General features: G+C 45.3%; 1 protein-coding gene across 1 annotated transcript in view; it reads right to left on the minus strand.

Annotated features, from left to right (window-relative positions):
• Positions 1 to 15,553, minus strand: part of LOC147641584 (uncharacterized) — a 30,729-nt gene extending 15,176 nt beyond the window's left edge. Inside the window, exons 1-2 of the mRNA XM_086790889.1 lie at positions 15,114 to 15,553; positions 14,905 to 15,021 (exon numbers count right to left, since the gene is read on the minus strand). Of these exons, the coding sequence (XP_086647015.1) occupies positions 14,905 to 15,021; positions 15,114 to 15,473 (477 nt within the window). The 5' untranslated portion in view covers positions 15,474 to 15,553. The remainder of the gene's footprint in view (positions 1 to 14,904; positions 15,022 to 15,113) is intronic.
• Between the last annotated feature and the right edge of the window lie 3,067 nt (positions 15,554 to 18,620).

Raw genomic sequence — 18,620 nt, forward strand, 5'->3', positions numbered from 1 at the left:
AAGTCCAACCCTTGCCAATCTGCACCTCATGCTCGAAACTTCCTGGTTCTTAATCTGTTTTTATGGTTGCCTCTTCAGGATTAGCTCCAGACAATGTTCATAGCAATACTTGCACATGACAGGTACCCACGAAGCCGTATGGCTAGACGAGGAGTTCTTTCAAGAGTACCCCCAATTATTGGTGGACTACCTGGAAGCCATGAACCTGCCGCCAAGCTAAGCAGGAGGGAATGTCACATGCACTCTACATTGTAGTGCATGGTGACAAGCTGGCTCATCATCATCAGTGTAACATTGTACAGTATTAGTTCCTTTTAGGATGATATTTGTCGTACGCCGTGACCCCATTATAATCCTCAGTCCAGGATAAGTCAAGCATGAGCTACGTAGGTCATTCTCAGCCTTAGACAGCCCGTCAGTCAGTACAAGTCCCTTAACCCACTTGAAGAGACGAATTCATGCATGTAGAGTCAATAGAAACCTTAGGGTTTGCATTAGAAAGCACTCTGCATATTGCATATCATTCATCCATTGCATATAGATCATTGCAGAAGCCTCGAAATAGCATCTGGCAGCCTTAGAATATTTATTAGGATTTATCTGTCATGTTTCCCATAATTTCCAATATTTAATACTATTTATCCATCATCTACAAGTCGTGTAGCATTTATTATTTAGTCGGCCAGCATCTAGTGCCAACCGACCAGCCTCAGTGTAGTATAAATAGGAGTGCTTTGCTCATTCATTCATATCATATCAGAATTCAGCAAACAAGTCTCAAGCGTTGGAGCCTTCAGCCTAAGGAGCATCAACGATTGAAGATTCAGCACCCATAGCACTTCAGCCTTCAGCGCTTTCAGCCAGCGTTTCATCCTTCAGCCACTAGGAGCATCAACGCATGTGCTTTCAGCATCCATCATCAAAACGCAGCAGTTTTCAGCATTCATCCATCAATAAACCTTGCGTTTTCTGCATACATATAGTTTTCAGCATTCATCTCTTCATCGTTTTGCTACAGCCAATTGGTGAAGGTAAAACTCAGCATTCATATTCATTTACAGCATTCATACATAGCCTAGAACAGTCCCAAACAGCCCCTATCTCAGCCTCAAATTTGCAGCCCTTCCTCATTCCATTGGGAAGAGTGCATAGGCTCGAGATTGGACATCATGGGTGCTTCTACAGCCATGTACAGTTCATCCCGACTCTTGGTCTTCCGAGATCTTGGGTTTGGCTTATCGTCAATCCACAGTCAGTCTCTTCGAAGTAATAAAGCAAATACTATTCCAGTAACAGGATAGGGGTCCCTTCAGTGGGTAATTTGGGACCCCATACGGTGTACAGTTTCCATCTCCCTCTCTCTCAAATCTCTTAAAGCTTGAAGTCTTAGAGTGGATTGCTAAACTCGCGAAACTCGGAATACAGAAGACGGTGTGAGCATTTGTGTGACAAGATCCTCAATTACGAATACTTCCGCTGCATGTTACATCCCATGTTCAGGCACCCCCCTATTTCCCCCTATTTTTCCTAAGCCTCTGATGTGGGCTGCCCACCCTTTTTTTGGCTTTCATGCCTATTTTTCAAATCTTTTTCAAGTCATGTAGGAGTTATGAGGGAGTCGGCTAGTTCATCTAGAGAGTATATATACGCTGTCCCTTCCCCTCACTTTCATCCTCGTTTTTTGGTCATCTGGCGAGCACCCTTCAGCCCTCTGCCTACAAAGATCACTCCTCTGCCTACGGGCTGCCTACGGGCTGGTTGTATCCATCTTTTCTTTTGAGGATTAGTGCATCAGCATTTTTTTGTTTTCTCTCATCTCTTACTTGGTGCTTCAACGTTTTTGTCATTCGTCTACATCTTTCCGCTGCCCTATGAGATGATATCACAACAGAGGTGTCTAGACTCTAGACCTGGGATCGCTGATTGAAGGCTGATTGGTGTTGTTTTTGCCTCTTTTTCACGCAAACCTGGGGGCTGCCTGCAGTGTTTAACACCTGCGATTTCATCTCCAAAAAAGCAAATCTGCATTCTTTGCGTTGTTTTCTCCTCTCCACTCACTTTATATCACGCCCACCCTCCCTAGAAGTGCAGAAAGCAACTCTTGGGCTGTTTGTGTCTACGTTTGGGCGGAACCAAGGTGTGAACGAGGATTTTCCACATAAGAAACACTAGTCAAGACTATTGAAGGGACCAAATGGTGACAGTTTTCGTTGAGGATATGGCCATCCAGCTACTTGCTCAGTTGCCCCCAAAATATGAGAGCTTCTATTCTTCACTTCTTACCTCAGGACAAACGGAAACCATTATCTAGGATGAGCTGGTGACTATGGTCCTTGATCAAGAGAGCAGATTCAAGGATTCTTCTTCAAAGAAAGGTAACCATGCTTTCATTGGATATAGAGGGAGGCATCCTAACAAAGGTAAAGGTGAGGCACCTCCCTCTAAGGACTCCAAGGACTCTAAGGATGCTAAGCCGAAGGGGTCTTCAGTTCCTAATTCTTCTGGTAACTAGAAGGTTTGTGATTACTGCTCCAAACAGGGGCACTTATGGTGACAATGCCAGAGTCGCATGTAGGACTTGCAAGGGAAGTCAGAGGACAAAGAGGCAAGCTCATCCGTCAAAGTTGTGGAGGACTTAAGCTTTCGTCACCCTGGTTGATCTCAAGTCCGATACTCCTCATCTAGTGGTGGACCAGGCTTTTCCTTCTTGATCCAACTCACCTTAGTGGATTTTGGACAACGGTGTCGTGCCACAGCACGTCTATGGTGTGAAACCATGCATGTGAGGCCATTAAATGCAAATCCAGATGCATGGGATTAAGTGCCTGTGTACATATGGGATGTATGGCGTGTGGAGGGTTTTGCTTTTGAGGGCGTCGCCAGGTGTACAGGTGAAATGGTTTGGTGTTGAGCTTGTTACAGGCCTGTCTGGAGTAAGGTTCACTGTTGGAAGAGTATCAGCTGCTCGATGGCTCTGGAAATGTATACGCGTCCCCAAGGATACAATGGGCAATTAAAGGTTGCATTTGAAGAAGGTGTGGAAGGCATGGGCAATTTAAAGGTTAAAGGATAGTGCTGCCTTGGAGCATAGGTGTAAAAAGGATATTATGGTGGCCATTTTTCAAAACAAATAAATAAATAAAAATAAGGATTAATATGGCCAATATGGGCAAAGCCACATGGCTGTTGATGCGGCCGCCAGCGAAAGAGTCCAGAATATACGAAACGTGGAGCTGGCGGGGAACTGGGGGCCGACAAAGAAGGTGAGGGACGGGCCGCCTGGGTCGACTTGGTGACGGGCTGCAACTGGATATAGAGGGCAGCCGTGTGAAGAAGAAGGCGGGCTGATAATACTGGGGGCGGCAGCCACAAGGAAGGAGAGCCGTGTGAAGAGCTGGGGCTCTTGTGTGCAGCCGTTAGCGAGTGCCGTGGAGCAGCAGCTGGAGGAGCCTGAGGGGTGACAACAGGCGCAGGTGACCCTCCAACCAGTGACAGAGAGGCTGCAGGTAGCCATACGCAGAGGAGGAGCTGGAGCAGTCACAGTGGACTGGCTGAAGGAACCGCCTGGGGTGGAACAGCTGGGGCTCTGGGAAGCAGGGTGCAGTGAAGGGGGCTCTTGGGCAACAGCGCGTATATGCAGAGAGACGCCAGAGGTGTGTGGCCAACGTGCAGAGCTACTGGAAGCCTTCCCTGTGAAGAGCAGTGAAAGGGCGGCTCTGGTGTGAGTAGAGAGGACGCAGCTGTGGCTAGCGTCAAAGGGCTTACGGGCTGGTGACTGCAGCCGCTAGTGTATGCAGAGGAGGGTTGGCGTTGGCGAGCATAAATCAATTATGTCCAAGAGCAAGACAAGCTTGTATTATGAAGATATCGCAAGTGCGAGCCTTGTTTAAGTTGCTTTTTGTGAATAAAGAAAGAATCTGGCCTAGCTGTAACAGGTCTGAGGGTGTGGTCCAATGATGCCGAGTTAAATGAGCAGGTTCAGGTATTGCCAGAAGTGCCAAGCTCTACTACATTGAAGTACAGGTGCAGGCAGCCAAACACACCATACACAAGTCAAGTAATGATATTGCTGCTTTCTTAAACAAATGATTGCTCTCTCATATTCCAGCCACAAAGCTGTGGCAAGTTCAGGGAATTAACATATAGGGATTCCAAACAGGCAGTGATGCACAATGCAGCCCTTGAATCCCACAAGATTGATATGCAAATGGGTGTGAAGCTGATGCATGGCTGACCTAAAGATCTATGTCTTTCAGAGATCATGAGGTCACAATGTTATGGTTTTTCTTGGGTTTTGGAACCATAAGAAGGTTGGTTTGGTCATGTATATGAGGTGTCTATGTTGGCTTTGATTTTATAGTTTTGTTGGATGTTGAGCCTCTGATGCTCCATGATAGCCATGTGTATCTTTCATGTGAATACCATGAGGTGATTTTCTGGAATGCAAAGCCATATGAGATGAGACAAGCCATGTTAATGTCAGTTTTTATATGTATCATGTGTCCAATATTGGCTTTGAGGATGCACATGTATAGTTGGGTACTCAATCTTTGATGGTACCAGCTTCTGTTGGTGGTGCTCCTTGAAGAGCTATCTGTTTGGTTTCCTTGCTGGATTTGAAAGCTACTCTCACAGCCAGAAGTCTCGCACTTCCCCAGCGACACCGCCCACGTCACGACAGCTTTGGTGAACCCGACGTGAAACCGCTAGGGTGAGAGTACATAGAGATGGCTAGCAAAATGGAGCATTTATATGCAGAGATGAAAGAGCTTGAAGAGCGGTTCAGGAAGATTGAAGAAGAAAAGCGAATTCAGGAAGCGGTGGAAATTGCGGTGCAATTGGTATATAACAAGGTCAATATATTTGATGGTTTCGATCCAGAAAGCTATCTAAGGTGTTACGAGACAGAGATGAAGAATCAAGGGGTTCCAGAAAACATGATGATTGCATCTTTTGCATACCTTATAAGTCCTGATTTAAAAGATGGAGTGCTGGAACTAGCAGAGTATCACTCCAAACGATGGAGTGATTTTGCAGATGCACTTATTAATGCGAGTTCCATGAACCTAAAGCAGGAGCAACTTACTTGGGAAAAGAAAAAGCAAAAGGGTGATGAAATGAGGTATAATGTGAGCTGTGATAGTGTTCCAGCAACGATCCGAGCCAATTTAGAAGCGGTTGTCGATGCATGTCTTATGGAGGATAATCAATTGCTATTCAAGGCTGATACAGAGATTGTGGAGGCTGTTTATGCTAAATTGGGACTACAAAAAGCCATTAGTGAGCAACAAGGCCTTCACAGTGCCAAAAGCGATGCTTTGCTACAGCCTCATAAAGATGCAATGGGTGAACTGTGCAAGTATAATCTGTCTTCCTTGTTTGAGGGTGCAGACATACAGGGTCCTATAATCATACCACATGATGTGTGTATGCCTATGCTTGAGGAGACACTTGATTCAGAGAGCTTCAGGACAGGTGCTCAAGACCCAATACACGAGGAAGAGGACATCGCAAATAGTTTCCTCTTGGGCTGTGAAGCATGTAAGCTGTGTAAACTTGAGGATTCTCATGACGAAAGTGCTCCTTCGAAGGGTATTCCTCAGGTATCGTATCATATGTGTGAAGAACAGCAGGAACCAATGCTTCTTGCTGAAAGCATGATTGCAGAGTTTGAAGATCTAAGACAAGAAGAAGATGCTATCATTACTGCATTCTTATCTGGTTATGATGCTTATAAGCAGGATGATGTACATGAATATGCATGCGAGGAAAATAAAATATTACAAGATGGGCCACAAGTATGTGTGATTGATTTAGAGGGGGTGAGTGATATGGGTGATTCCAACAGTGATGTTGCTTCTGAAGCTGGTTGCCAAGGTTCTTTGGATTTGGGTTATCCTGGAATGCTAACTGGGTGTTCCAACAATAAACAGGGTGATGCTATTGTCAAAGTTGGTGCAACGGAATACACACACACGTAGAGAGAAGTTGACGCAGAGAGAGAGAGAGAGAGAGAGAGGTTGGCGAACAGCTTTGATATGTATTAGCAATGAATAGGTTGAATTTTACAATGGTTGGGCATGGGTATATATACCCTCTAAATGGAAATGGCCGACTCACTTAGATACGACTGAATCCACATGAGATACTATATTTTAACACCCTCTCTGTAGCGCATAGTGGGCATAGATGAAGAAACCAAGTCGATGCAGATGCAACCATGGACACCCTAGCATGGCCTTTGCTAGGTACACCTCGGATAATGCACCAATCAACCTGTCTCCACAAGAAAATGCCATCTTGAGCTTTAGCTGCCACATAGAATAATGAATTGCAGACAACTCCACATTCATGATCCCCCATTCGTTGAACTGAGAACACATCACGTCCAAAAATCTCTGAATGCTTGAACTGTCACACACGACGCCCAAAATTCTGCTACACAATGAACCAGGAACTCATCCCATCCATAGTCTACTATCAATGAACTACGAACACATCACGTCCATAGATTTGTCAAGCTGTTCCATGCCAGATGCATGTGCCTTGAACTCCGACACACGGGTCCAAATCACCAAAACCGGAGCACAGACTGCCCCTCTCTGCCACTCACATGCCTCTCTCTGGCTGAAGCACGTGGTTGCATCCATCCACCAAGCTAGAATGCTGGAGTATGTGCCAGTGAAGTCCTCGCCACACCGGCAGACGCCGTAGCATCCCTCTTAGAATCACTGTCACTGTCATCCTCGTCAGCTTTGCCTTTGCCTTTGTCATTTGTCGAGCCTTGAGCTTTAGCTTTGGATTTGCAATCCCGAGCCAAATGCCCTCGCTTTCCGCACTTATAACAACGGCTCCTGGACTTCTTATTAGATTCCGATGCAACATGTGCCGATTCTACATCCTTCGGAACCCGAATCTTGCCTTGGGAAATGAGCACTGCTTCCTCCTCAATGAGAAAAGAGCTGAGATCATCAAATTCCAGCTTTTCCTTCGTGACTTGTAAGCGTAATGCCCTCGAGACCATCTCGTACTCCTCAGGCAACTTCGTAAGAACCAAGGCAGCTAACTGGGTACTAGTGAATGCACTATTCATAGCCGATAACTGATCAAGGATAACCTTTGCCTTCATTAGAAGTGACTGCATAGAGGTCCCGGTTTCAAACTTGATGGAAAACAACTGGCCGAGAAGGGTTACTGCTCGCATTGTTGAGTCTCGATCAAACAGTCCTGCAAGCTTTGACCACATTTCCTTGGCAGTCTTTAAAGTCTGAATGGCAGGGGAAATTTCCTTGGTGAGAGATTCTGCAATCGCCGACATCGCCTTCGCATTGTGAGCATCCCAATCCACAAGAGATTTGAGAAACTCCTCCTCCTGAAGACGTGTGAACCGATTGCTATCCCTTCGGGGACGTTCCTCCGAGCCATCAACAATGTCCCATAAGCCTTTTCTGCTAAACCATAGCCTCATGATCAAGTTCCAATGCGCATAATTGTCGCCATTCAGTTTGTCGTCCTTGCTCGAACACGGGAGTCCCATCTCGAAAACTCCGTCTACCTCTTCTCAGTCGACCCGGTCTGCTCGCCTTGTGCGTTTCCTCAAGCCTTGGGCTATGTACTTTGCTACCTTGTTCAGCAGCGCCTCTGTCGACAGCAGCACCACTTCAGCCCTGTTAGCTCTGCGCCACCACTACAGCTGGTACTGTCACGAAACAGGCCCAAGTCCAGCAACAGGGCAGGAAAACGCAAGCCCACAGCCAACCAGGAGAAAACGCAGCACTGAAGCTGAAAACGCAGGTGAAAAACAGCTCGATGAAGCAAAACGCAAACCTCCTATGCTTCGTCTTCAGCAGCCTCTTCACAAGCGGCGCCTTATTTTCGCACAATGGGTTCCGGCAGGGGAGCCTGGCGGTGGAAGAGCTGCGCTACGTAAACGTTGGTGAGACAAACCTCCTCCCCGATCTGCGTGAACGTCTTCCCGCTCCTCGCCTTCACTTCTCTCTGTGCTTGTCCAAGGACCCTAGAGCCTTTGCTCTGATACCATGTCAAAGTTGGTGCAACGGAATACACACACACGTAGAGAGAAGTTGACGCAGAGAGAGAGAGAGAGAGGTTGGCGAACAGCTTTGATATGTATTAGCAATGAATAGGTTGAATTTTACAATGGTTGGGCATGGGTATATATACCCTCTAAATGGAAATGGCCGACTCACTTAGATACGACTGAATCCACATGAGATACTATATTTTAACAGCTATGTCATCAGTGTCAGGGTTACCTTGCAACCACAATTGTGAGCAACAATCTCGAGCTTGGAAGCCTGTTTATGATGATGATTTGGAGAGGGAAATTGAATCTGTCTTTTTGGATCATACAGGGTTCAATGACATACACATTCAAGGGTACTCGGGTGAGGGACCCATAATTCTAAGCCCATCTGCAGACAGGTATCAAGAAATACTGGGAGATAACATGCAGGATATGCAAAGTGTGGTCACAGAGCCTCATGAGGCTGCATATGAGCAACCAAATGGATATAGCTATGGGGGTATGAATGTTCATGATAATCAACATGTGGGATTGCAAGATGATAATGGCTTCAATGCGATTGATCCTGAATTGGATGCTATGCTAGATGATGCATTGGATGATTTCATGATATATAATAGATCCCCATCAGCTTTGGGCTCTTCTATGCTTGATGCTAGTCAACTGTCGGTTGCAAGTGAGGATGTGCAGGTGTTATGTAAGCCAAATGATTGTGATGAGATTGATCCAGAGCTGGAGGCTATTCTCGATGATGCCTTGTTGGACTTTGTATGTGTTGATGGTGTGGATGCTTTGCATACTTTGCAATGGCCTAAAGAAGAGGTATATAATAGCATAAAGAAAGCCAATGAAGACCATGCTTTTCCGTCTTTGGATGAGAAGAATGAATGTTTGTCAATGGGTGAGCTGGATCCAGGCAAGGTAGATTTGGATGGGATGTTACCAAGTGTGTGTTCCATGCTGTTAATGCAGTTGTTATTTGGTGTGGCCATACAATATGTGGTGCAAAGGCTTCAAACATGGCCTGAGGAAAATTTTGAAGGAAATTATTTTGAAGAGCATCCCACTTTGAATGATGAGGGTAATTATGCATATGCAGGGAATCTAAGTGAGGATAGGGCTTCATATGAGCAAAGGATATGGCACATATGCCAAAAGCGATTGGTATTTGATCCAGGTGGGAAAGCAGAACCATTCAGATGTGATTGCTAAGATATAAATATCTTGCAGGCTAGGGGGGTAGGTTAAGATGTCATGCTATGTTTCAACAAAGGATAACCCCTTGTGAGTGGCACTATGTATATTCTTCTGCTGTTTCATGTTTACTACGGTGATACCAACTGGGTCAGGTTTGACAGGGTTTAAGACGCCTAGTTGGATGCTTGTACATATACCAATGTTGGTGTGCAAATAATGCATGGACACTGAATTCCAGGACCTGTGTGGCACATACCAGAGGATGTGCAGGTTTAGAGGGGGTGGATGTCGTGCCACAGCACGTCTATGGTGTGAAACCATGCATGTGAGGCCATTAAATGCAAATCCAGATGCATGGGATTAAGTGCCTGTGTACATATGGGATGTATGGCGTGTGGAGGGTTTTGCTTTTGAGGGCGTCGCCAGGTGTACAGGTGAAATGGTTTGGTGTTGAGCTTGTTACAGGCCTGTCTGGAGTAAGGTTCACTGTTGGAAGAGTATCAGCTGCTCGATGGCTCTGGAAATGTATACGCGTCCCCAAGGATACAATGGGCAATTAAAGGTTGCATTTGAAGAAGGTGTGGAAGGCATGGGCAATTTAAAGGTTAAAGGATAGTGCTGCCTTGGAGCATAGGTGTAAAAAGGATATTATGGTGGCCATTTTTCAAAACAAATAAATAAATAAAAATAAGGATTAATATGGCCAATATGGGCAAAGCCACATGGCTGTTGATGCGGCCGCCAGCGAAAGAGTCCAGAATATACAAAACGTGGAGCTGGCGGGGAACTGGGGGCTGACAAAGAAGGTGAGGGACGGGCCGCCTGGGTCGACTTGGTGACGGGCTGCAACTGGATATAGAGGGCAGCCGTGTGAAGAAGAAGGCGGGCTGATAATACTGGGGGCGGCAGCCACAAGGAAGGAGAGCCGTGTGAAGAGCTGGGGCTCTTGTGTGCAGCCGTTAGCGAGTGCCGTGGAGCAGCAGCTGGAGGAGCCTGAGGGGTGACAACAGGCGCAGGTGACCCTCCAACCAGTGACCGAGAGGCTGCAGGTAGCCATACGCAGAGGAGGAGCTGGAGCAGTCACAGTGGACTGGCTGAAGGAACCGCCTGGGGTGGAACAGCTGGGGCTCTGGGAAGCAGGGTGCAGTGAAGGGGGCTCTTGGGCAACAGCGCGTATATGCAGAGAGACGCCAGAGGTGTGTGGCCAACGTGCAGAGCTACTGGAAGCCTTCCCTGTGAAGAGCAGTGAAAGGGCGGCTCTGGTGTGAGTAGAGAGGACGCAGCTGTGGCTAGCGTCAAAGGGCTTACGGGCTGGTGACTGCAGCCGCTAGTGTATGCAGAGGAGGGTTGGCGTTGACGAGCATAAATCAATTATGTCCAAGAGCAAGACAAGCTTGTATTATGAAGATATCGCAAGTGCGAGCCTTGTTTAAGTTGCTTTTTGTGAATAAAGAAAGAATCTGGCCTCGCTGTAACAGGTCTGAGGGTGTGGTCCAATGATGCCGAGTTAAATGAGCAGGTTCAGGTATTGCCAGAAGTGCCAAGCTCTACTACATTGAAGTACAGGTGCAGGCAGCCAAACACACCATACACAAGTCAAGTAATGATATTGCTGCTTTCTTAAACAAATGATTGCTCTCTCATATTTCAGCCACAAAGCTGTGGCAAGTTCAGGGAATTAACATATAGGGATTCCAAACAGGCAGTGATGCACAATGCAGCCCTTGAATCCCACAAGATTGATATGCAAATGGGTGTGAAGCTGATGCATGGCTGACCTAAAGATCTATGTCTTTCAGAGATCATGAGGTCACAATGTTATGGTTTTTCTTGGGTTTTGGAACCATAAGAAGGTTGGTTTGGTCCTGTATATGAGGTGTCTATGTTGGCTTTGATTTTATAGTTTTGTTGGATGTTGAGCCTCTGATGCTCCATGATAGCCATGTGTATCTTTCATGTGAATACCATGAGGTGATTTTCTGGAATGCAAAGCCATATGAGATGAGACAAGCCATGTTAATGTCAGTTTTTATATGTATCATGTGTCCAATATTGGCTTTGAGGATGCACATGTATAGTTGGGTACTCAATCTTTGATGGTACCAGCTTCTGTTGGTCGTGCTCCTTGAAGAGCTATCGGTTTGGTTTCCTTGCTGGATTTGAAAGCTACTCTCACAGCCAGAAGTCTCGCACTTCCCCAACGACAACGCCCACGTCACGACAACGGTGCCACACAGAACATGACTTATCGCAAGGACTCGCTTGATGCATTGCGAGGGAGTCGGCCAGTTCATATGGAGAGTATATATATGTGTCCCTTCCCCTCACTTTCATCATCCTTTTTTAGTCATCTAGCGAGCACCCTCCAGCCCTCTGCCTACCGGTTGGTTGTATCCATCTTTTCTTTTGAGGATTAGTGCACCAGCGTTTTGTTGTTTTCTCTCATCTCTCACTTGGAGCCCTCTGATATGAACATCCTCTAGCATAGGAGTAAATACCCACTTATGTGTTTGTGTGTGTGAACCACCTCTTAGGGTTGCAAGGTGACAAGCTGGCATCATCATCATTAGCTATGGCAGCACATCATCTACATCATCATTATCAGTTTCATCATCATCACCACCATTATCAGCTTCATCATCATCATCATGTCACGTGCATCCCGCACTTGGATGCCACGTAGACATATCTGTACAGAAGGTGCAAGACCTGGGATGGAAAACTGGCCCCATGTGAGCCCAGTTCGGGACGATCGGGACGAGTCAGCCAGGGATCCATCTCATTCGTCCGAGGTCAGGTGTGCATTGTCCTGCACAGGAGTCCAAGGTCAGGTGTGCACTATCCTGCACACAAATAGTGCCAATCCGCGCTGTGAGTCTCCCTCTGAAATGATGTCAGTGATTCTGTGTATCTGGTATGGTACCGGATGCCAGATCATTGTGTAGAAAGTTAGGGTTTGCTTTTAGGAAAAGGGGCCAGCCCACAGGGCTACCCCAAGTCTTAGTGTGGGCATGGGGATGGTGTGAAACCACCCCCATGAGGGCCAGGAAGGCCCTGGCTGTACCCACCAGCCATGGGTAGGCCATGGAGGGCTATAGGACAGCCCTAGGGGCAGGTTTGGGGTAGCCGACTGGTTATCCAGCCCTAGGAGGGGTGTAGGGCAAGTATGGGACAGCCCATACAGGCTGCCCAGCATCCAGAACAGTGTGTAATCAGTGTCCAGCCTCCCAGGCAGCAGGCGCACAGTGTTATCCATGCGCATAGTTGCCCAGCCAGGTATGAATGCATGCATAGCATTTAATAATAAAAAATGAATTTCAGTAAGTATAATGGTAAACTCGATCCCACAACTCTTTATTCATGGTTACATCAATTTGAAGCTTACTTTGCCGCAGTTAGAAAGACAGATACTGTGACAAAGTGATCTTAGTCGGTTGGTACTTCGAAGGTGAGGCCATTCCTTGGTGGACTCAGTGGGCTCATGCCCACACCAGATTATTTTCTGGTCGTGGGCTGAATTTAGGACAGCCGACTGCAGTATTGCTGGCCGACTGCTCATCCTCGAGTAGTATAAATAGGAGAGCCACAATTCATTTGTGTTATCTCATATTTCACCAAGAGCCAAGGCAAACAAGGGCTAGACAAGCCAAGGAGTTGCTAAAGCAAAGGGGTGAAGGACTGCAAGTCAAGGGCAGAGCTTTCTCAGCCAAGAAAGGTCAAGATTTCTGTATTTTCTTTTCAGATTCACATCATTCTAATAAAGCAAATACACCATCCGTGGGGCCCTACAGAGGGTATTTGGGACCCAATATTGTGTCCTCTCCATCTCTCCCTCTCTCTCTCTATTTTTTGCACATCTTCATTCAGTTTTGTGCGTTAATTCCATCGTGAAAAGTGTGTTGATTAGAGCATTGAAGTTACCGATCTTCTCCAAAGCTTCCGCATGTTACACATCATCAACATGAGGGTCTAGAAGACATGTCGGCAACAGCCAGCAGATGGTCTAGGCAATAGTCGGCTATCATTAGCATGAAGGCCAAAACATGGGACAACATTGAAGTGAAGCATAGCCAATTAAATGGAATTTAATCTCCATTATAGATTGCAACAAAGAGGCCTAATATAGAGGAAAACGTAGCAAGGTACTGGCCTTTTGAGATGTATATAAGAACTGGGCATGTTTGCGATATAATTGATTACTCTGTCTTTCCTGTTCTATATTGCTTCCGCTTTCTATTCAACTATTCTCACATGGTATCAGAGCTTCAGTGTTTCTACTAATTGACAGAAAGTCTTTTTAGCTTGCATTTTTTTTTTCCTCTACTCCCTTGGTGGCTGCGTTTTGGAGATCTACTTCGAGCACAAATCAATGTTTTTCTAGCACTGATTTGGGGTTGTTTTTTGCCTCCTGGACAGCACCTCTTTGCTGCTTTTTTTCTCCTACGATAGGTCGGCCTGTAGGACTGGAGGACAAATGTCCACAACTAATAAAAATACCTAAAATAGCCTAAAATATGTGGGATAAAATACCCAAATACATTTGATAAATAACTACATAAAAGAGAAATAAAATGGGATAAAAAGAGATTAAATGCTAGAGATGAACTATCCAATAGATGTTACATAAAATACTGAGCCAGTGTGTCACATAGCACCAAAGTGCAACGTGCATGTGATATTGCTATTCGAAGCAAAGAGACATTAGGAATGGCACTTTGAAGATAAACATAACTTGTTTGCTATGCACCATTAGTTAGTGGTAGCATCTTTGGAAAAAGACAAATGGTACATAGATTCTGCATGCACAAATCACATGATTGGAAGAGAACATGTTTCATCAAAACAAGGAGTTCAACATTTAAGCAATGTTCTTTATGTTCTAGGCGTTACAAAGAACTTGGTGTCAATTGGACAGATTGTGGAGCAAAATATGCAAGTAACAATGAATCCAAATGGGTGTGTCGTGCAAGATTATAACACACTCAAGGTTCTAGCAAGAGGTGAAAAAGTTGGAAGGATGTTTATTTTGGATGTGATGCCTACGATAGAGGCATGTGCGTGTACAAGAAGCTCATCTACATCAAAGGTTGAGCTTTGGCACATAAGACTTGGTCACATAAGTATCTCTTGATTGAAGGAGATAGATTACAAAGGTTTGGTTAAGGAATTGCCAACTTTCAAAGGACAATCATTGTCCTGATTATGTGAACCATGTGAAAAACAAAGAAGAATATATTTATCAAAAGAGTGGTGTAGCCTGGTTTTCAACGTCAATGACCTTGTATTTTGAAGCTCAACCACCTTCTCTCTCTCAAGATGAAATCTCTCTATTCAGCTGAGTAAACCACTAAGGGAAAGAGAGAGAAGAGTTCTAGCTACCCTAAACCCTAATGAGTAAGCCAGCCCTTGGGGCTCTGAGACCATCATGTAAAGAAACTATGAAGCTGGGGAGGCTTACAAGACAAGCTAACGATACACTAATCCATGATAATTTGATTCAATGATTAAACACAAACTCTCTGTTTTGGTCTCATGGGCCATTTCGGCCTTTAGGAGATGTTAATATATCTTTCTTTCTTTCTTTCTTCTCTCTCTCTCTCTCTCACACACACACATAATGTAAGTGTCCTGCAAAAACAAGGTGAATATGGATCACTTACAGCAGTGGGGAAGCCTGCAATCACAAAGAAGCCTAGGATGGGAGCATAGAGAGGGCTGTCAGGATAAACGACTCCGAAGACGGGCTTTTTGTTGACGTACTCAAAGATGGAGCCAATCTGGGGAAAGAAAAAACAACAGTGCGATAACAAGGCAGAAAAGGTAGAGAAAGCTACAAATTAAGTAGAGCGAGGAGGTTTTGAGGGGATACCGCAGCTATGGCAACAACGCCAGAAGCAAGCAAGTAAGCGTAGAAGGGTATTTCGAAGCCCGGTTCAGAGACAGCCAGCTTGCGCTCCCAAGGAGGGGGTTCACTGGAGCCCGGCTGAGCCCACGAGGGGACATTTGTCGTCTGCTCTTGCGGTTGCTGCTGTTGTGGGTTTGCCTGCGAAGAGGGCTCCGAGCTCTGTGCGCGAGTGAGCACCCCAATGGCTTTCCTATGCTTCATGCCTCCATGTGGGTGGTATGGCAGGAGAGAAGCGCCAGTGGGTCGTTGCGGCCTTCGAAGTTGATGACAGATTTGTAAGCCGGACTCGATCACCAGGAAGACGTGGTATTGAGAGGACGCCATTGCCCTTCATCCAAATCAAAACTGCATTTTGGATAGAGATGCCTCACACTCCTATTGGCCTAACCATGAGGTCACAACATTTGTATCCACAGTTGGTTGGTAGAAAAAATCGTAGTTACTTTAGGTAGCGAATTTAAATGCCTAAGTGGTTAATTCTTCTGACTTTAGAGAATTTTGAAGCATTTCTTCCTAAAGGGGTTTTAGAGCTTCATTGAGTCTGCATATTGACAACTTTTCATTCAATGTGCATTGATTTGTTGCACACTTGCAACAAATTAACAAAGAAATAAGATTACACGTGTCTTGCTAATGCTATTTTCGTGGTCAGGCTCCATCGAACACGTGTTGTCTTGTGCTTAACACATGGAATTTTCGCATGCCGTTTGCATTCATGTCACATGCCATCAATTCCCCACTTTGCTTCACGCATGTCTTGCGAATGCTATTTTCGTGGTCCGGACTCCATCGAACATGTGTCGTCCTATGCTTGACATGTGGCATTTTCGCATGCAGGTTGCATTCATGTCGCATGCCATCGATGTTGCAAGTCCTCTTTGTGTGGTTCGAGCAACGATCGCTCAATCGTCCGCTCCGGTCCACAGCGCTGCGCTCTTTGGATGTCCGTGCTGTTCGTGCTAGCGGATGGCACCTCGTGCCTCTTGTTTTGTCATTGGCTTCCCTACTCGTGGACTATCAACCTCTATGCCAGCATCCTTCTGGTGTTCAATCTTCGGTAACCAACGACTGGACTTCTTCCATGTCGTCCTTTTGGACAGTTTCGTGCCAGTGTCCTTATGGAGTTCAGCCTTTGGCAGCCAATAATTGGACTTCTTCCACGTCGTCTTTCTATACGGTTTCCAATCTCTGCCTCTGTTTTATTGTGATGTATCATTCCTTTGGTGAATCTCTATCTTCGCCATACTATAATGTGTTTTTTTTGTTCTACATTCGCATGCATGTCTATTTACAATTCGTAACTCTTCCTTTTTTCGCCATATTGTGCTATGCCCTTCTTTTCCTCGACGTGCTTATTTAATCAGCTTCAGTGCTTCTCTGTTTCTCACTTAATGACATGTACTGCTCGTCTGTTGTCTACATGCATGTCTGCTTAGGATTGGTATCTCTTCCTTTTCGCCATGCTGTGGTGCGCCCTTCTTTTCCTAGACGTTCTCTTGCTTATTTAATGAGCTTCAGTCCTTGTTTGTTTCTTGCTTAACTATCTACACTGCTTGTCTTCTCTCCTCATCATGCTTCCTAGAAGAAAACCATTTCATGACATTAGCAATGTCATGAAAGTTAATTGTCGTCCTTGTTCTTCATCATTGCTATGTCGGGACACAAATGGTCATTTTTCTTCTACGTTGTTGCTCTGTCATGAGGATAAACCTTAGGCATCCACTGTACCGAAGGGCTCACTGCGAATCGACTGCCATCCAGAATTGTGACGCCTCCAGAAGGCTCATTTACTATTCGAAATCTCCATGCACTGAAGTAGAAAGTGCATTCCTCTGGTGTGTATGTCTTTCGTCAAGCTTTCCATCGTTCGTTTCCAATAGTCTATTTATTGCCTTTCTTTTTTACCTTCTTTATTTAGGGTCGTCGAAAGCTACCGATAGAGGTAAAAAGCCAGCATCGAATCCTTATGTTGAGCCTTTGGCAAATGAGAGAAACACCGAGTCATGAGTCAGAGCCATTCGTGTAGAAGATTCCTCGTTTTTCGATAGACAAAAGGACCAAACTGTTCGAAGTGTCTGTGATTGTGGCTATCGGAAAAGGAGATATCAATGTCTGATTTTGTTGGGAACCACTTAAAGAGTTCGTTAAAATGGAGTGTTTTAAGGGTTTGTTTGCACTTGAGAAAGGGGGTACTCTAAATCATTTGCACTTTCAGATGATCATCGTCACTCTCATGGCTCCATCGCTCATCAGCATTGGCAAGGTGATCAAATGGTACATGGGTTGGGACTTCTTCAAACCGGAGGGTGCTATAGTCATGTGCAGAGGTTTACGCCAAATAAGAATGCATACATTCGAAGGTATGGTTGGCTACTGTATTATGAAAGACTTGCACAAACCACGTTTCAAATTCTTCTCACATAACATCTCCACTAAAGAAATAACAAGAGGGCAACAACTGTATGCTCTCTAACGAATAGGCTGATTTGAAAAACAAGGTTTGCTTATCGCTTGTTATCACACGTGTCTTGCGAATGTTATTTTCGTGGTCTGGCTCCATCGAACACGTGTCGTCCTGTGCTTGACACGTTTAATACTTCGATTTGCTTCAAACATGTCTTGCGAATGCTATTTTCGTGGTCTGATTCCATTAAACATGTGTCATCCTATGCTTGACACATGTCATTTCTGCATGTTGTTTGCATTCATATCACATGCCATCGATGTTGTAGATTCTCTTTGTGTGGTTCGAGCAATGATCACTCAATTGTCCGCTATGATCGGCACTACGCTCTTTGGATGCTCCGTGTTGTTCGTGTTGGCAGATGGCACCTCATGCCTCTTGTTTTGTCATTGGTTTCCCTGCTCATGGGTTGTCAACCTCCATGTCAGCATCCTTCTCGAGTTCAACCTTCGGCAACCAATGACGACGACGACTGGACTTCTTCCACATTGTCCTTCTGGATGGTTTCGCGCCAATGTCCTTCTCAACCTTCGGGAACCAGCACAATTGGAATTTTTTCACATTGTCCTTTTGAATGGTTTTCGATCTCCGCCTCCGTTGTCGTGACATATCGTTCCTTTGTTGAATCTGTCTTCGCCATATTGTAATGTGTCGTTTTCTTGTTGGTTCATATGCTTCCATCACATGCCATGTTCTACGTACGCATGCATGTCTGTTTATGATTCGTAACTCTTCCTCTTTTGCCATACTGTGATGTGCCCTTCTTTTCCTAGACAATCTCGTGCTTATTTAATCAACTTCACTACTTCTATGTTTCTTGCTTAATGATCTGTACTGCTCATCTGCATGCATGTTTCCTTACGATTCGTATCTCTTCCTTTTCGCCATACTGTGGTGTGCCCTTCTTTTCGTGGACATTCTCTTGCTTATTTAATGAGCTTCAATCCTTGTTTGTTGCTCGCTTAACGATCTGCACTGCTCGTCTTCTCTCCTCATCATGCCTCCTA

Source organism: Cibotium barometz, chromosome 1 (genome assembly GCF_041138505.1).
Source record: "Cibotium barometz isolate CiBa-2024 chromosome 1, ASM4113850v1, whole genome shotgun sequence".
NCBI classification, from domain to species: domain Eukaryota; kingdom Viridiplantae; phylum Streptophyta; class Polypodiopsida; order Cyatheales; family Cibotiaceae; genus Cibotium; species Cibotium barometz.